Here is a 14,310-nt window from a genome sequence, read left to right on the forward strand (position 1 = left end):
AGACAATCACTTTAGAAATATATGGGTATCCTAAAATAAATTTAAGTATATTAAGTATGCATGATTTATTTACATGCGACATTTGAAATCCAATCCAAACCCTTAGCTGTATACCAAACATAGTGTGTATACACAGGCACGTATATATGTAAATAATAATTATGGCCTTATTACTCATGTGGTGAAATACTGGTTATATAAGGCATAAAATAAGAATGCTGAATATGATGACTCATAGTGAATCACTTCACTGAATAATGACAAACATTTTTGCTTGGCTTTAATTCCAACTTGAATCCATTGACACAATTCCCCACACAGCCCTTAGATACTAAAAGTCAAGTAATCGTGAATGACAAAATTTTTAAAAGTAAATACTTCGATTTATTCCAATCTAAAATATTTTTGTACCCTAATTCTGTTTGGCCCAAAAAGAAATAATTTTGTATCGTAATTATAAATTCCTCCCTTTGTATCAGTAATAATGTCGACTTCAAAGAGCGTCGCCTACGACAAGAACAAATTTGGCTCGCTTGGCCGTGCAAGAATGTGTAGCAGCCAAGTTCAATCCCCATCAGAAAAACTAAAAATAATAATTGATAAAAAGAAATTAGGAAAATTCTTCTATTTCTCAAAAGATGAAAATATTGAAAATGCAGCGACAAATGTATGCGAAAATAGTACGAAAGTCATGTCTAACTCCAGTCCAGAAGATAAAGGCAAAAAACAGAAGGTGAGACAAGTGGAGTATGATGTGTGATATGCATAAAACATGCAAAATCAGTAATTTGGAACATGCATGAACTAAACAGGTGGTCAAATTATGCTGTGATTGCAAAGCTCCAAACGGACTCCGACCATGTACACTTCCAGCCTCTGGGAGTTCCTTTATCGTAGAAACCACCACATGCTTCTTCGACAAATTACCTCCCTTGAAATTTGGCAACTACGTTCAATGTCTTATTTGTGGAAGGCGATTCGAGGACGAAGACTACAAACATCATGATGTCCTTTGCAAAAAGAAATTTAATTTATATCCGGACTCAGAAACTGTAGAACAGCGGAAATTTATAAAGAAGTCTAATCGGCCCCGGAAATATAAACCTCCGTTCTTTATGAAGACGCTCAGATACGATTTAGAAGTTGATGATTGTCCGAGAGACCAAGATTTGTGTGGGTTCTTTGACTATTAATTAATAACGAATATCTACGAGTATCAATTCTAAAATTGATTGATTCAATTCCTTTTTTGTCTATTTTTGGTCTCGAGAGAAATTAAATGACAATTTTATGCGAATTACTTAAAAAAAGTGCATCAATTTTCCACTTGGGGCACAAAACTAGAACATGCTATTTAATTTTCACCCCATATTTGGTATTAAATCTCAACCGCACGATACACGACTTGCATTTTGTACCAACCATTGTATATTTGAAGGATGTGAAATTGCCAATTTAGTTTAATTCCAATTCTTCTTTTGTGTGAAACATGGAATTTGGACAATTTCTCAAATTAATTTAACGGATCCATGACTGACCCTTGCATAGAAAATTCTTATGCAATGCCCGAACGGAGTAAGTGATCCCCCAGAATTTAAATTGCAGTTCTTTGCTTACTTCATCATGGGTGGTAATACTCCTTAATATTAAATCCGGCTTCTTTAAATTGAGTCAATTCACCATGAAAAGTATATTTTCCTAAGCTTCCAACATTCTGCAATCAATTAGATGATGAGTGGATTCATGTCAAAGTGCACATAACAAGTTTCTAGTAGAAGCAATATTTAGAAGTTCATTCATAACAGAAATCGTACCAACTAATTAAATATTCCGGTTCAATTTACGTCATTTTCTTTTATATGTACATTTGGCTTTGGCAAAAATAGAACTCCGTGTTGGTTCTCTAATTTGTTATTAGTAATTATAAAATTTCCATAAAACTTGCTCAGTCGACTGAGAAAGGTCCTCCCGAGTCACAACGTATTTATGTATCACCTGCAACTGTGAAGGTGTATAAGGTATTTGATAATTTAAGGTTTTTGATGGACATGCTCCTCGACAATCTTCCGAATAAAAATGGATAACTTATTGGTTCACAACGGAAGGCCACATACATAGTAATTACGTTTCAATTGACCAGCATGTCTGGCACATCGCGGACGTCTTTTGCATTAATAATGCAGGTGGTTGCTGTTTTGTGTGATGACATTTTAATTACGCATAATTTCACACTTGTCAATAATTTACAATTCCTTAATTTTTTACTATAATGCACTCATGCAATGCTTTTTGCATGGGCCAAGCTAGCCAGCAACGGGATGCGGCACAGGAAAGAGCAATAATTAGTAGTAACACTACCAATATTAAATCATCCTCTGTGTTCATGTGCATATTTACAAGTTACACTTGTGGTTTCGCTTCTTTGTTTCAGATACCACTCGTCCGGTCAGATCGCTGCATCCAGATCACTGTCAAATTCAATTGGGATAATAATAATGAAAATGAGTCCTAATAATATTGGACAATAATTTATAATCCTCAGAACCACCGACTCTCGTCATCCATGAGCTAAAACCAAATTGAATTGTTTTTCTACTGCGTACATACTCTTAAGAAACAACAATGCAAATCAACGTATTGATCAGAACCTTAGCAAATGTTGACGTTGGGCGGACAACAATCTTCCGCAATCAATAAAAAATGAATTTCAGTGATGATGAGTTTGTGGGTTAGTTAAACCATTCATTCATTAGTAACTACATACTCATTGATAAAGATGAGCGTGAACATGACTTTACATTAAATATGCTATTATAGAAAAAATTGACAGCGTAACCGTGTATCATCTCCTTTTGCTATTTATATTTACAGACCGACTCTCCGTTTATTTAGATGTCCACGAATTCTAAATTGTCGTATTATTGCGAATGTTTAATTCATGAAAACATTTTTTAATGTTGGAAAGTGCGGTATCGGCATTTTCAACAATTTCAATATATTTTTTTTTGCATACTGATGAATTACTGATTAACATTGAGATTGCAATTAGAGCTTCGCCCTTCACCTCCTCATTTTATTTTTTTTACTTGGACCACCTTCTTTTTTATTGCACGTATGGGTTTACATGAGCATTTTAGTCCATCAGCGTTGGTATTCACTGTGTGCAGTATTTCAACAACTAAACTATGCAGACTTCCTTCCTTCGATTATTCACCGTATAAATAAATATCTGCATTCACACGTCTTAAGCAGCGGCCAGCCTGTCGAGATTGAGAATAAACTTCAAAATCAGATCCTAGAAGCCAGAGGGGAATGAAGATGGATGGTAAAAACGTGTGTCGTCGCTATTATTTGCCAAATATAAATAGTGCCTATAAAAGTCCTTACTTATGCCCCTTCAAGCCAATGGTGGTTGGTCAGTATTGCCCAAGAGTCGGTAAACAGATCATCCTCGTCACCGCCAGCCTCTCCCCAACGTTTCTCGCATGTCTATTTATATTTGCAATTCAAATAGATCAGTCGAGGGGTGCAATGTGCAAGTAGGAAAATCTTGGCAAATTCAACCAACACGGTGCTAATAGGTTAAGAAGGAAAAGTGTTAAAGTACTTGAATCGAAAGAGATTAATTCTCCTTTCCACCTCCGTTTCGCTTCGATTGGTGTAAAAGCAAAAGTTTTACCACAAGAAAATCGGAGAAACGAGAAGAAGTCCTGAGAACCAGCTTCAGTGTCAGCTTAAAAGTAGCATCTATCCGATCTTGTTCTCATTTGACTCTTGATTTATTCCTATTGTGAACACTCTACGTGCGCACTCATTTCATTCAATCCCAATTGTCAATTGTTGGAGTCGGATTTATTGTGTCCGGATTACTTATGGGTTGGTCAACGTGATGAAAGAAAATAAAACTTCGCACATTTCGTATTTCTTTCTATTCAAACATTTCGTATTGTTTGTCTAGCCGTAATTGAAAAAAAGTGAAGTGACAGCGAATCTTGTATCTAAATTGTGAATGGCTTTAGTGCATCATGTCATTCATACTCCGAACTTGGGCTTATTTTTGCCTCTTTTCAAAATCTGTGTCATCGTTGGGCCTAATTGTGTCAACCCAGCTTGTTCTTCGGTGCAGTCTCACAATGTTTGTTGCAACTGCACCTGTTGTCTCATCCTTCCTCACAGTTCCTTCTTCTGCGAGTGCTGAGGCCAATAACAACGCCTACTCAAACATTACTCTGCTGGATCTATATCCAGAGCTCAAAGATTACCTCTGGAAAAAGGCTCTCACTCAGATAAGCTCAACTACGGGGAAGAGCACAATTTCCATTCCAGAAATTTCGAGCTATTTGAATTCCTACGCTGATTATTCCTCATCCAACACCAACAATGTCGGTCAACCACAATACAACACGTTGCAAAATGGGGGGTGGAGCTGGGGATCTGACTACGTTGGCGACAATTATTATGGGAGTGGTACGAATGGGCAGAGCGGGGTAAGCATGGTTGCCCCCGCTTCAATTGCGGGTCATGGGAACTCGAGGGATTCGACGTTCGACTCCTCGGACTCTGGGAGTTCGTACAACTATGAGAAAGAAGTCTTGAAACATTGGTATCCTTTTGGATCCCCCGAGTTTTACGATTCTTGGAAGTTTAAGCCGATGCCACCCAAATCACATCATCCTCCTCCTCCTTCTGTCGGGTGGAGCAGCGTATTTCCATTTTGGGGTAAGAATAAGAATATTGGTCACAGAATTTTTCTTTATGATTGGTAGATAAGCCCATTGTGCATATGTCACATAAATAAATAAACCCGACAACTAAATGCATAATGATGATTATGCAAAACTCTTATATATTCCTCTGTTTGTTAAAGTTGATAAGACACTGACAACTGAAACCCGTTGACATTCTATTACTGCATATTTATTATTATTTATAAAATCCCATAATCACATAGGAATAAAGTGGCAACTGTATTCAATTATTTGTTGTAATTATGTCGCAGAGGAGGAGGAGGAAAGCCATCACGCGAGCCATGAGCTGTCCAAAGACTTTTCCTGTCTGGCCGGCTTGTTGGGACTCAAAACTCTCAAGACATTGAAATTTGCAGCCGTTTTTAAAAAGCTGAAAATGATCGCCATATTTTTTATCGCCTTCAAGCTGGGAGTTCTCCTGTCTCCCGTTGCAATCCCACTCCTCTTCCCGGTAAGAGACCAGTATTAAAGTTGGCATGCATGTAAATGTAAGGTGGAAATTATGCAAAAATCCTTGTGGAACGACTCATTGGTGCAATACACACACTATTTAGATGAATCTTATGATACAAATAGCACAATATTATGCACTGTAAAACCAAGAGAGTTGTAATTAATATTTTCCAATTTTTGCATATAACTCGACTCTCGGCCAATTTTTCTGGTTCAACTGGAACAAACAGCATTCGTATAAATACCAAATAACTTCATAACTGATTACTTGTCCATTTAGATCATCATTCTGGTGACGATTGTTAAAATACTCCCACTCATTCTCATCATTGTCCTACTGCTCAAAATTCTCAAGAAACAAGTCAAGATAAAGAAACCATTCGGCAAGTTCTTGGATGGCACTGGCTCTCTATTCTTTGATGATGTTGAGGTTGTGGCTGAAAAAGTGCTTCACAGTGATGATGACTACATAGATAAGCTCTCGTTAGGAATCCAGAAGAAGTCATCGGGCAGATCTAAATCTAATACTGCTGCTAATCTTAAGAAGGACGCAACAAGTACACGGGCCAACAGTAAAATGTTGGATAAATAGCTTGGTTAATTATTGGTCGGTTTGGGTGGGTGGGTATTTTTACATAGTTGATAAAATCTCTAATTTATTTTCTTAGTTTTGTACCATGATGATGATCAGTGAGACAGTTTGATAATTTAAGGTTTCGGGTGTTATATTTAAGAATGGGAAAATTACTTGGGGTATTTATGTAATTAATTATGTATATTGATAATTATATGTTTCTTAAAAATAAATGCGAACTTTCAAAGTTAAGTCTAATTGATTATTTACATATCTAAAACCACGATTCATTTATAAACTCTCATGAGCATCAAATAAATCTGATTTACTTGGAAATTGAATTATTTACAATGTACGAAACGTCATGATTAATTTAAATTATAACTTACGAATTATTTTGGGCTACCCAGATTGGTTTTACACTCTGCAAGTATTAATTTTCACGGAATTCTTTACCGGAAATCAGATTTTGTACTCGTGGTATTTGTAGTCGTGATCTCTGGATGAAGATCGAGGTCTCCCCATAGTCGAAGGAGAAAAGCTCTGAATATCTTCGTCTTTTATAGGGCGTCCTAACGATTCGGCCACAGACTCCATTTTTGTCTCACCAGAACGATGTCGTTCTCTCCTTTCAGATTCTGAAACTGAATTTTCAAAAATCTCAGAACGTTTGTTAGGTCGAGGACTCGATGAAGCGTTGGTAGTGGATAAGGTATTATCCAACAGGTGATGGTCAGTTGTTAAAACTGTGTACGATGGACGCAGGTCCAATCCTCCGTTGATTTTCTTGCCGGTTGCATTTATATCGTGTGGAATTACGAAAGTTTTGCCCTGTAACATGACGGCCAGTTATTAAAAATCGTGGCATGGTAAACTCCCTTATTCCATGTAAATTGTGTTTACTCGGCCGGTGGGACTGGTATGATTTCTTTGTCGAGGAGCTTTAATGCCTGTAGAGTCAACCCATTTCCGAATTTCTTCAGGTTGGGCCTTGTACGACTCAAAGACGATTGAATACCTGTGCAAGCCAAGTTATTCGAATTTCGACATTTGCTTGTACAACCTAATTTTGTATATGACACGTACGCCAATCCATCGTCAATCATGGCCTTGACAGAACCATACGCAAGCAACTCTGGATATTCATGAGGAACTGTTGTCCCTTTCGCCAATTCCGGAGAGTGGGCAATTTGTGTGAGTTGCAGGGGTGTAAGAAGTCCAAATCGAACAGTGTGGATGACTTCGTTTGTAACAACTTTGCGTCCTTCCCAATTATGGAGGAGCCATTGCACCGCAGTATCAAAAACATCAAGCTCACTGCAACATTACTCATTATATTCTAACAAAACACTTTATTTAAAATCGAAAAAATCTTGACAACGTGATGATGACCACGAACCTCTCAATGACAATGTCATCTGAACTCAGGAGCATAACCAATTCACCAACGTCCAAATTAAGAAACTTTTTCTCCTTGAAAATGTGTTGGAATGACAAGGCGGCTTTGGCAGAGATGACAACCATGAGTTCTTGACAATTTGGTCGCTTCTTCACCTCCTCCCACAAAGTCATCAGGTGTCGATCATTGGTTTCTACCTTTTCTTGTAAATAGTTGACACATTGAGATTTCAATTCTGCGATACAAGGACCAATGATATATTATTGTACTTAATAGTTGTCTATTACTGTGTATGGATTTGAGCACATTATTACCAGAAATGTCGAGATATTTGCCACATGAAAATAGTGGGACGACATTTCCCTTATTCATCACTACGGATCTGCCATGGTCGTTTTGAAAAATCCAGTCCATCAAGGTCGGAAAAACGGTGGACGGGACCTCGCTCTTTATAATAAATCATCAATGCAAATAAACTCGAGTAAAATCTCACGCGTCTCATTTTTCCCACATTTAAGCATCTAATCATTCACCTCAGGCAGCTCTACTCGTCTCAGAGTCTCCTTTGGTCTGGTCAAGTTATCGAAAAATTTTGACACGACTTCCAAAGCCACCGAGTGACACGGGTAAACTTTTTCTCCAATTACGACATGAGTATCAGCATGTCTGGAAATAAAATTCATCGTAAAAAGTGCAAAAAATGAATCTAAAGTTGTTTCGTAAATGGTAAGAATAAATTGCGACGTATGAAAGTGGATGAAAATACCGTCCAGATCTCAATCGGTGATGAATATCTGACATTAGTTTCTCAGTGCCCGTTTTAGCATCTGAATACTTCATTATCACCACTTCCTTTTCGAGGTATTCATTTCTACGCAGACCAATAGCCCCAAATTCCAAGTTAATGTTACTTCATAATTGGTTAAATGTGAGGGCATACAAATTGCCAAAAATTATGATTCATCATTTTTCCTTACTCCACTGCGCGTTGTTTGCCATGTTCAGTCTCAAGTGGATAACTCTCAATGTCGTAATATCGGTTGAGTCCTTTGTGAATGACTTCTTCCACTTCGTTTATCAACTGCTCTTGATGTCGTGGATCGTGAATCTTTTCGGTTCTGCCAGTCCAAATTTTGTCAGGATCAGAAATGAGAACACTGACGGTTTTGCTCTCAAATGCTACCTTAAAAACGATTCAATATTTGATTAGACCAAATTGGTCCATTTTGTCCTAATTGATAAATGTGCTTTCAACCTGATCTCGATGAACCAGAAGATCGCCATCTAAAGTTTCCCTGAATGGAAACCTATGATTGTGATTGGTGTGCTTTGTTTGTGGGTGGTGTCCCTTTCCCGTCTTATTAGAGGATTCATCTTTCAAGCTGTTCAACTTTTGTTGCTTGTGGCTATCCAGTGGGAGTCCAAAGACACCTAAATTGTCCTTCGGGTGATGGTTTGACTCTGTGCGATGTTTTGCAATGAGGTCAAATTGCTTTGACGATTTTTTCTCGTGGTTTTCCCTTGAGTAATGTCCTCCCTCAGTTGTATTTCCTTTTTGGGAGTCCTCCAAGTGGTGGGGATAATTTGTGTGAATCATGGCTTGGTATATTTGGTACGACTGCTGTTCTCTGGGTGGAATCTGTTGTTGTTGTTGTGGGAGGTTCTTATACTTGGCCAAAATATTGTCGAGTTCCTCGGCAGTTGAGTAACTATTTTTGAATCCAACCGTGCTGTTATTATTGGGACTCATGATGGGTTGCAATTCCTTAACGCCTGCTGGATTAGACCATCCAGGGTCCTTGCCGTATCCACTGATCATTGAGTGCTCATTTGAGGGAGAACCTTCTGCTCGTCCCCACCCCCCAGAGGGACTGGTCATTGAGGGCAATGCTGAAGGATAACGTAGTGAGGGAATGACGGTGTTTGGTCGTTGGAACATGGAAGCAATGTCCTCCAATGGTGGCTGGTCCATTTCTTTCATCATGTGCCCCCCACCGATGAGACTACGAAAGTCTTTTGGTGCTCCATTTCTGAACATGCCTGAAAACGCTGACTTGCTATTTCCACAAACTTGAGGAACTTGTTGGCTGGTAAGGATTCCTTGTCGAACCTTTGAGCTGATTACTCCTTGATACCGAGGAATGTTGTTTGGCAGATTCGAGTAATTATTAGCATCATAGCGAGGAGACTCGCGGACGTTGTCTTGTGGAACTTGGGAATCATACCGGTGATTTTGACGATCGTCATCATTCTCTTGAGAAGAAGCTTGTTCGTGGTAACGTCTTGCACTCATGTCTGAGGTCTCGCGAGGAGCAGATTTCGACCGTGTTTCCGAAAATGATTTTGATCTGGTGCCCGCAGTTCGATCACCACTTTTACTTCTGGGCCGAGGAATACCAGATGCTTTTGTTGGAATTTTTGACGGTGTGGTAGATTTTTGAGATTTTTCCATACCGGATTAAACTACAATGAATGTGGATCAATGGAGTTGCAGACTCCATTTAATGGTCCCATCCGTACATAAGAAAAACGCATCAGGAGCAATCACTAATCATGGATTTGTTTAGTACTTTTAGAAACTAAATACAGATTTTAAGTTACGCAACATATGTTGTCAGGCTACCCAAAGCAGATAAGTATGAGAGTTTATATCTATGCAGGTAGAAAATATATTTTCTAAGTATTTCATAAGTACCTAAGGTACTTATGTACATATCGTGGTACTTGTGCATTGTTAGGATGCTGTTTAACACAATATAAATTAGACATTCTTGTATACTACTTTAAAGCAAGTTGAGAAATCGAGGATTTTAAACATGTAATAAATCAATCTCTTTAATTCTTGGGAAATATAAAATAATTGTGTTGTACAAAATGCGCAATTTTTGTAGTAACAACATTTTCTAGTAATATGCATAACTGTTAATAATATATTTACAATATTATAAATATGTATTTGCGTCTAACGAGAGAATGGGTAAAAAAAGTCCTTTGGAAGAGTAATCGAAAGGACTGGCCACTTTGCCACACGCATCACCGGAGCAGCAGTGACATCTCTAAAGCTGACCGTTGTAGAGACGTCAAAACTTTTGGACATATCTTCCGGGGGAAAAGAGACAGAATCTCCTGGCTCGTACAAAACCCCAGTAATTTTGGCCTGAGGAAAGTCTACCGTTCCGACAAAGGCATAGGTAACCGTAATGTGAAGGGTAGAGACGATGCTGTCACACCCTTTCGAAACGAGTGCCTTGGAGTTTCCCGGAGTCGACATAAATCCCAGAGGAAAGTTCTTTACAGACACCGGAACCCACTCGCTGGAGACGTTTGGGTTAGAATTTCCAAATGCTGCGACATGCCTTTGATAAAAATGTGCATTTTGGTAGTTAAAATTCTTAAAATACTAATTAAACGCATTAATATTTTTTGGGCCAGGGTGCATAAACATTTTTGTCCGTGGTTTCTCCTTAGGAGAAAGCACGTACAACAAAAATATTTATGCACCCTGTTTTTGGGCACAAATAAGTTTATTCCACTGTTACCATTTTAGTTTTTCAAAATTCCCTGGATCATTGCTGCCCAAAAGGATTTTGGCTACTTGCAACTGTAAATCTTCGCAGTATTTGAATTCTGTCAAATTCAGAATACACATAGTCAAATGAGAGTAGTCGAACAACACCGACTTTCTCGAAGCCTCATCTGGATTTTGTGGGCATCTTCCTGGATTATGAATGGTCATCCATTTTGCAGGGTCTTTGGAGACCTTCACCATCTCAACTTCTTTATTTTCTTCGTCTTCCAAAGAAGGGGTTTGCGTCGTGAAGTTTCCACTTGGTTTCATCTTTTCTTTTACAATTGTAACTTTCTTTCCCATTATGACCGGTTTTCCCACAATGTAGCCAGGGTTCCCACTACGAGGCCAAAAATTCCGATCTGGTCCATTGCTGGATGCCGAATCAGGAGTGGCCTCTGTGTTGTTAAGCTCTGCATTCCATAGAAAATTCGATCTGAACTCTTGGGTCAATTGTTTATCGGAGATTTGCAAATCTTGTAACTGGGCACTTGCTTGTATGTCCGAAATTCCTTCCAATCCAAAATAAAATGTGACGTTGAGCCCAATGAGTACATTTTGACAAACTCGTTTTCCAGGATTGTAAATGGGTTTCGGAAATTCGCTGTGTTCATCCGGGTTCAGCTCTGTGGTGCATAATTGGCCATTGCACACCTTTGTTGGCGTTATCAGTATAAATTCTCGATCTGAACTATCGCCAGGATTCGTCAAAATTTGGATTTGATTGATGAATAAATTGGCATCCAAGGCTCCAAGACGAGTGCAATCATGAGTGAGGTTAGTGATGACAAGTTGACATTCAGAGTGAAAATTCTCACTGTAAAGGTAAACAAAACCATTATTGATTATAAAGTGAAAGCTATATTGATTCCATTTAATAAAATAAAGATATCTTAATGAGTACAAACTTACAGGAATTTCACGGGTTCTTTAATCTCCGTACAGGGAGCTGAGTGATACGTTGTAGGCAAACCTATGGATAGCAATAACTATCAATTTAACTGCTTGTATGAAAAATTATTATACATTACAAATAAAAATACCGTAGGGAACCAGGTCGACTTTATTTTTAGTCAAATCCATGACTTTCACCCCCACGATTGGGCTACCGAACTTGTATGCTTCCTGCTTATATTGAACTTTTTTGCTGCTGTCAATTGAATACTTTGGTTGGATGTTGATTTCTCCATCGCTAATTCGCTTTTGTATCTGAAATTAGCGAAATTATAATTGTTTTACTTATTTTATGTATCTATGCAGGTCTATGTAAGACTTGAGATAAGTCCCCTTACCTCACTTAGCTTGGAAGTGGGCAAGATATTGTCAACTTTGCTGTTATCTCTCACAATACAAAGCATTCCATTATCATTGAGGACTCCATTTTCGGTTGTGTAATGTTTAAATGTCACAAATGACTTGTAACAGCTTCGTTGTCTTCTTGGAGAACTACGATCATCCCGAACTCCAATCTGGTCTACGCAATGAGTGAAAAACTTTCGATCTTGTTTCTTACAGTCATTGTCGCAGCAACAATTCATATCGCATACAGATTCCTGCAGAGAACGTAAATTCTGATTAATTATTATCCAATTGACACATAACCAAATAGATCTATCGGTACGAGTAAAATTATGTGTATGTACATGAATGTCACAAAGGCAATACAAATTGTCGGGCAACGTTGTTGTGGTTGTTGTGATGGGGGAAGGCGTCGTGGACGTGGGTTTTGTGGAGCCCAAAGTCGTAGAAGATGACTCGACTGGTACTTCCGTTGTGGGGTCCTCAATTACTGATGAAACTGTTGCTGTTGATGTTCCTTGATTTGTTTGTATTGTAACCTGATTGAGCATAGTTTTGGTGCTGGTCTTCTGGTCAATTTCGTTGGTCGATTTTGTACTTTCCGCTAGACTAATTTGTTTGCCTGATTTTTGTTGCGGTGTTGCATCATCTGTAGAAAGTTTTTCACTCCTTGCAAAACTGTCTGGTTTATGGCCCGAATTTTCCCCAAAAAATTCTGAGCGTCTTTCTAAGCCATCAGTATCCAATATTATTTCAGCCTCTTGGTTTGCAATTTTATCGCGGTGATATTGAACATGTATGGGATGATCTTTTCCATCCCCTTTGTGGAATGGTTCGGAGAAAGACGTTCTCCAAGTTAGGGCAACAAAGAATAGAAAAACTGGATGGTATAAAGACTGCATGGCTCTTCTTTATGTCTCAACTCCAAAATTATCAAAATTCTTTAGAATTATGCCAAACTCCACTTTGGCAGTTCCAGAAGGAATCGTTTTAAGTCGACAACGTTCAATAGGATTGGCAATAAAATCAGGTTCACAAACTTCAAGAGATCCACCTATAAAGTTGCGCACAATTTCTTCTTTGGTACTTCCTGCGTCCAAAAGTAAACAAAATTAACAACATGGAAAATGTACAAAAAGTGTAAAATCATTAAATGTTGTATACCGAAAGGTCTCCAAAGAGGAATTTCTACAATGTGTGTGCCAGGAGATGAGGGAATGTGACAGATGCCGTAACCTGCGAGGTCACTTCTACCAAATTTATCCTGTCGATAGACTTCTAGAATTATCTTAGGCCAGCCTGCAATGCAAAATGAGTGTAATTTATTAGGCTTTTAAAAAGTTAATTATGGTTATTAACCACGTCCTTCGTACCTTGAAGACCCTTTGTCACAAAGTGAATGTCAATGGGGTGTGCCCAGTATGAGATTCCGGCGTAACGAGGAGTGTCGACCTACATAATCAGACATACTGTACCTATCATTTGACAATGTCAGGTCAATGTGTGGGAACTAATTGGGAAGGGCACCAACAGATATAAAACAAACAGCAACACATATTTAGGATGATCCCTACAGTAAATCATCGCTCTTTTCGTATGGTGGATAAATCGACAAATTCATGTATTTTGAACTTTTTGAAAATCTAATAAGGATAGTCACAATTGTTTAGTTACCTGTGTTTGTCCTTCTTTATGTCCAGAAAGTTTCTTCCATGAACTACCTGATAGCACAAAGCGAGGATGAATTTTACCGACATTATGATATTTTAACGATAAAGACTGAATAAATGCATGCCTACCAGAATGAATTGACCATTTAGCGAATAATCCTGTGCTTGGAGTTTCGGAAGAAGTCCCACTGACCACTTGCCCAATTACATGTAACTCAGCCATCGAGGTCCAACACAATAAATTCTCTCAGCCATAAGGATTCGGGTGAATTACTGGACAAATTCAAGTAAAACAACAACTCTATTCTGCATACTGGCAATGAAGAGAAAAATCATTTTGCCATAAGATGATTGCATTGCACTACAACTTCATGTCCCAGTTTGTTTTTGATTAAGAACCAAGGCAACCCCCTTCACAGCAACGCTTGCTAGTCGCTACTACCCGCTTGTGCAATACCCGGGTTGATCCTTTCGTGTTGTTCACTCGATCTCCTCTATACAAAAAATTACATGCAATGCATGGATGTACATATATACATATACATACAACAGTCAACAAACATATTGAGATGAATAGAGATCATGTCTTTTATGAGGTT

The 14,310-nt window shown here is 38.4% G+C and overlaps 5 protein-coding genes across 5 annotated transcripts; 2 read left to right on the forward strand and 3 right to left on the reverse strand.

Moving 5' to 3' along the window:
* The first annotated feature begins 216 nt into the window (after nucleotides 1-216).
* Nucleotides 217-1,264, forward strand: LOC118436300. Its single transcript, XM_035854064.1, has 2 exons — nucleotides 217-733; nucleotides 813-1,264. Exons 1-2 carry the CDS (start codon nucleotides 485-487, stop codon nucleotides 1,191-1,193), a joined length of 630 nt encoding a protein of 209 aa, XP_035709957.1. The 5' UTR covers nucleotides 217-484; the 3' UTR covers nucleotides 1,194-1,264.
* A 2,184-nt stretch (nucleotides 1,265-3,448) lies between these two features.
* Nucleotides 3,449-6,037, forward strand: LOC110852068. Its single transcript, XM_022100042.2, has 3 exons — nucleotides 3,449-4,719; nucleotides 5,000-5,199; nucleotides 5,482-6,037. The coding sequence occupies exons 1-3, from the start codon at nucleotides 4,026-4,028 to the stop codon at nucleotides 5,791-5,793; spliced, it is 1,206 nt and encodes a 401-aa protein (XP_021955734.2). The 5' UTR covers nucleotides 3,449-4,025; the 3' UTR covers nucleotides 5,794-6,037.
* Nucleotides 6,038-6,136: 99 nt separating this feature from the next.
* On the reverse strand, nucleotides 6,137-9,626 carry LOC118436182. The gene is made up of 9 exons (XM_035853698.1): nucleotides 8,430-9,626; nucleotides 8,152-8,357; nucleotides 7,941-8,045; nucleotides 7,708-7,840; nucleotides 7,489-7,621; nucleotides 7,175-7,409; nucleotides 6,862-7,092; nucleotides 6,679-6,793; nucleotides 6,137-6,606 (listed from the first exon to the last, which is right to left on the reverse strand). Exons 1-9 carry the CDS (start codon nucleotides 9,624-9,626, stop codon nucleotides 6,238-6,240), a joined length of 2,724 nt encoding a protein of 907 aa, XP_035709591.1. The 3' UTR covers nucleotides 6,137-6,237.
* Nucleotides 9,627-10,007: 381 nt separating this feature from the next.
* Nucleotides 10,008-12,962, reverse strand: LOC110852069 (tectonic-3-like). The gene is made up of 6 exons (XM_022100043.2): nucleotides 12,386-12,962; nucleotides 12,035-12,295; nucleotides 11,786-11,951; nucleotides 11,655-11,715; nucleotides 10,714-11,559; nucleotides 10,008-10,530 (listed from the first exon to the last, which is right to left on the reverse strand). The coding sequence occupies exons 1-6, from the start codon at nucleotides 12,941-12,943 to the stop codon at nucleotides 10,137-10,139; spliced, it is 2,286 nt and encodes a 761-aa protein (XP_021955735.2). The 5' UTR covers nucleotides 12,944-12,962; the 3' UTR covers nucleotides 10,008-10,136.
* LOC110852072 (B9 domain-containing protein 2-like) lies at nucleotides 12,922-14,030 on the reverse strand. Its single transcript, XM_022100045.2, has 5 exons — nucleotides 13,841-14,030; nucleotides 13,716-13,762; nucleotides 13,415-13,493; nucleotides 13,206-13,340; nucleotides 12,922-13,131 (listed from the first exon to the last, which is right to left on the reverse strand). Exons 1-5 carry the CDS (start codon nucleotides 13,932-13,934, stop codon nucleotides 12,953-12,955), a joined length of 534 nt encoding a protein of 177 aa, XP_021955737.1. The 5' UTR covers nucleotides 13,935-14,030; the 3' UTR covers nucleotides 12,922-12,952.
* Nucleotides 14,031-14,310: the final 280 nt, after the last annotated feature.

Source organism: Folsomia candida, unplaced genomic scaffold (assembly GCF_002217175.1).
Source record: "Folsomia candida strain VU population unplaced genomic scaffold, ASM221717v1 Fcan01_Sc007, whole genome shotgun sequence".
NCBI classification, from domain to species: domain Eukaryota; kingdom Metazoa; phylum Arthropoda; class Collembola; order Entomobryomorpha; family Isotomidae; genus Folsomia; species Folsomia candida.

Excerpts from the sequence above, each read along its gene's own strand:
- LOC118436182 (XM_035853698.1), bottom strand. The coding sequence starts at position 9,626 with ATGGAAAAATCTCAAAAATCTACCACACCGTCAAAAATTCCAACAAAA. Across the intron at positions 7,622-7,707 it reads GACGAGTAGAGCTGCCTGAG|AGCGAGGTCCCGTCCACCGT; the intron begins GTGAATGATTAG and ends TTTATTATAAAG. Across the intron at positions 6,794-6,861 it reads ATGATTGACGATGGATTGGC|GTATTCAATCGTCTTTGAGT; the intron begins GTACGTGTCATA and ends TGGCTTGCACAG.
- LOC110852072 (XM_022100045.2), bottom strand. The coding sequence starts at position 13,934 with ATGGCTGAGTTACATGTAATTGGGCAAGTGGTCAGTGGGACTTCTTCC. Across the intron at positions 13,341-13,414 it reads TGTGACAAAGGGTCTTCAAG|GCTGGCCTAAGATAATTCTA; the intron begins GTACGAAGGACG and ends TTTGCATTGCAG. Across the intron at positions 13,132-13,205 it reads TCCTCTTTGGAGACCTTTCG|GAAGTACCAAAGAAGAAATT; the intron begins GTATACAACATT and ends TTTTGGACGCAG.
- LOC110852068 (XM_022100042.2), top strand. The coding sequence starts at position 4,026 with ATGTCATTCATACTCCGAACTTGGGCTTATTTTTGCCTCTTTTCAAAA. Across the intron at positions 4,720-4,999 it reads CAGCGTATTTCCATTTTGGG|AGGAGGAGGAGGAAAGCCAT; the intron begins GTAAGAATAAGA and ends ATTATGTCGCAG. Across the intron at positions 5,200-5,481 it reads CAATCCCACTCCTCTTCCCG|ATCATCATTCTGGTGACGAT; the intron begins GTAAGAGACCAG and ends TTGTCCATTTAG.
- LOC118436300 (XM_035854064.1), top strand. The coding sequence starts at position 485 with ATGTCGACTTCAAAGAGCGTCGCCTACGACAAGAACAAATTTGGCTCG. Across the intron at positions 734-812 it reads ATAAAGGCAAAAAACAGAAG|GTGGTCAAATTATGCTGTGA; the intron begins GTGAGACAAGTG and ends TGAACTAAACAG.
- LOC110852069 (XM_022100043.2), bottom strand. The coding sequence starts at position 12,943 with ATGCAGTCTTTATACCATCCAGTTTTTCTATTCTTTGTTGCCCTAACT. Across the intron at positions 11,952-12,034 it reads CCACTTCCAAGCTAAGTGAG|ATACAAAAGCGAATTAGCGA; the intron begins GTAAGGGGACTT and ends CGCTAATTTCAG. Across the intron at positions 10,531-10,713 it reads AATTTTGAAAAACTAAAATG|GCATGTCGCAGCATTTGGAA; the intron begins GTAACAGTGGAA and ends TTTTTATCAAAG.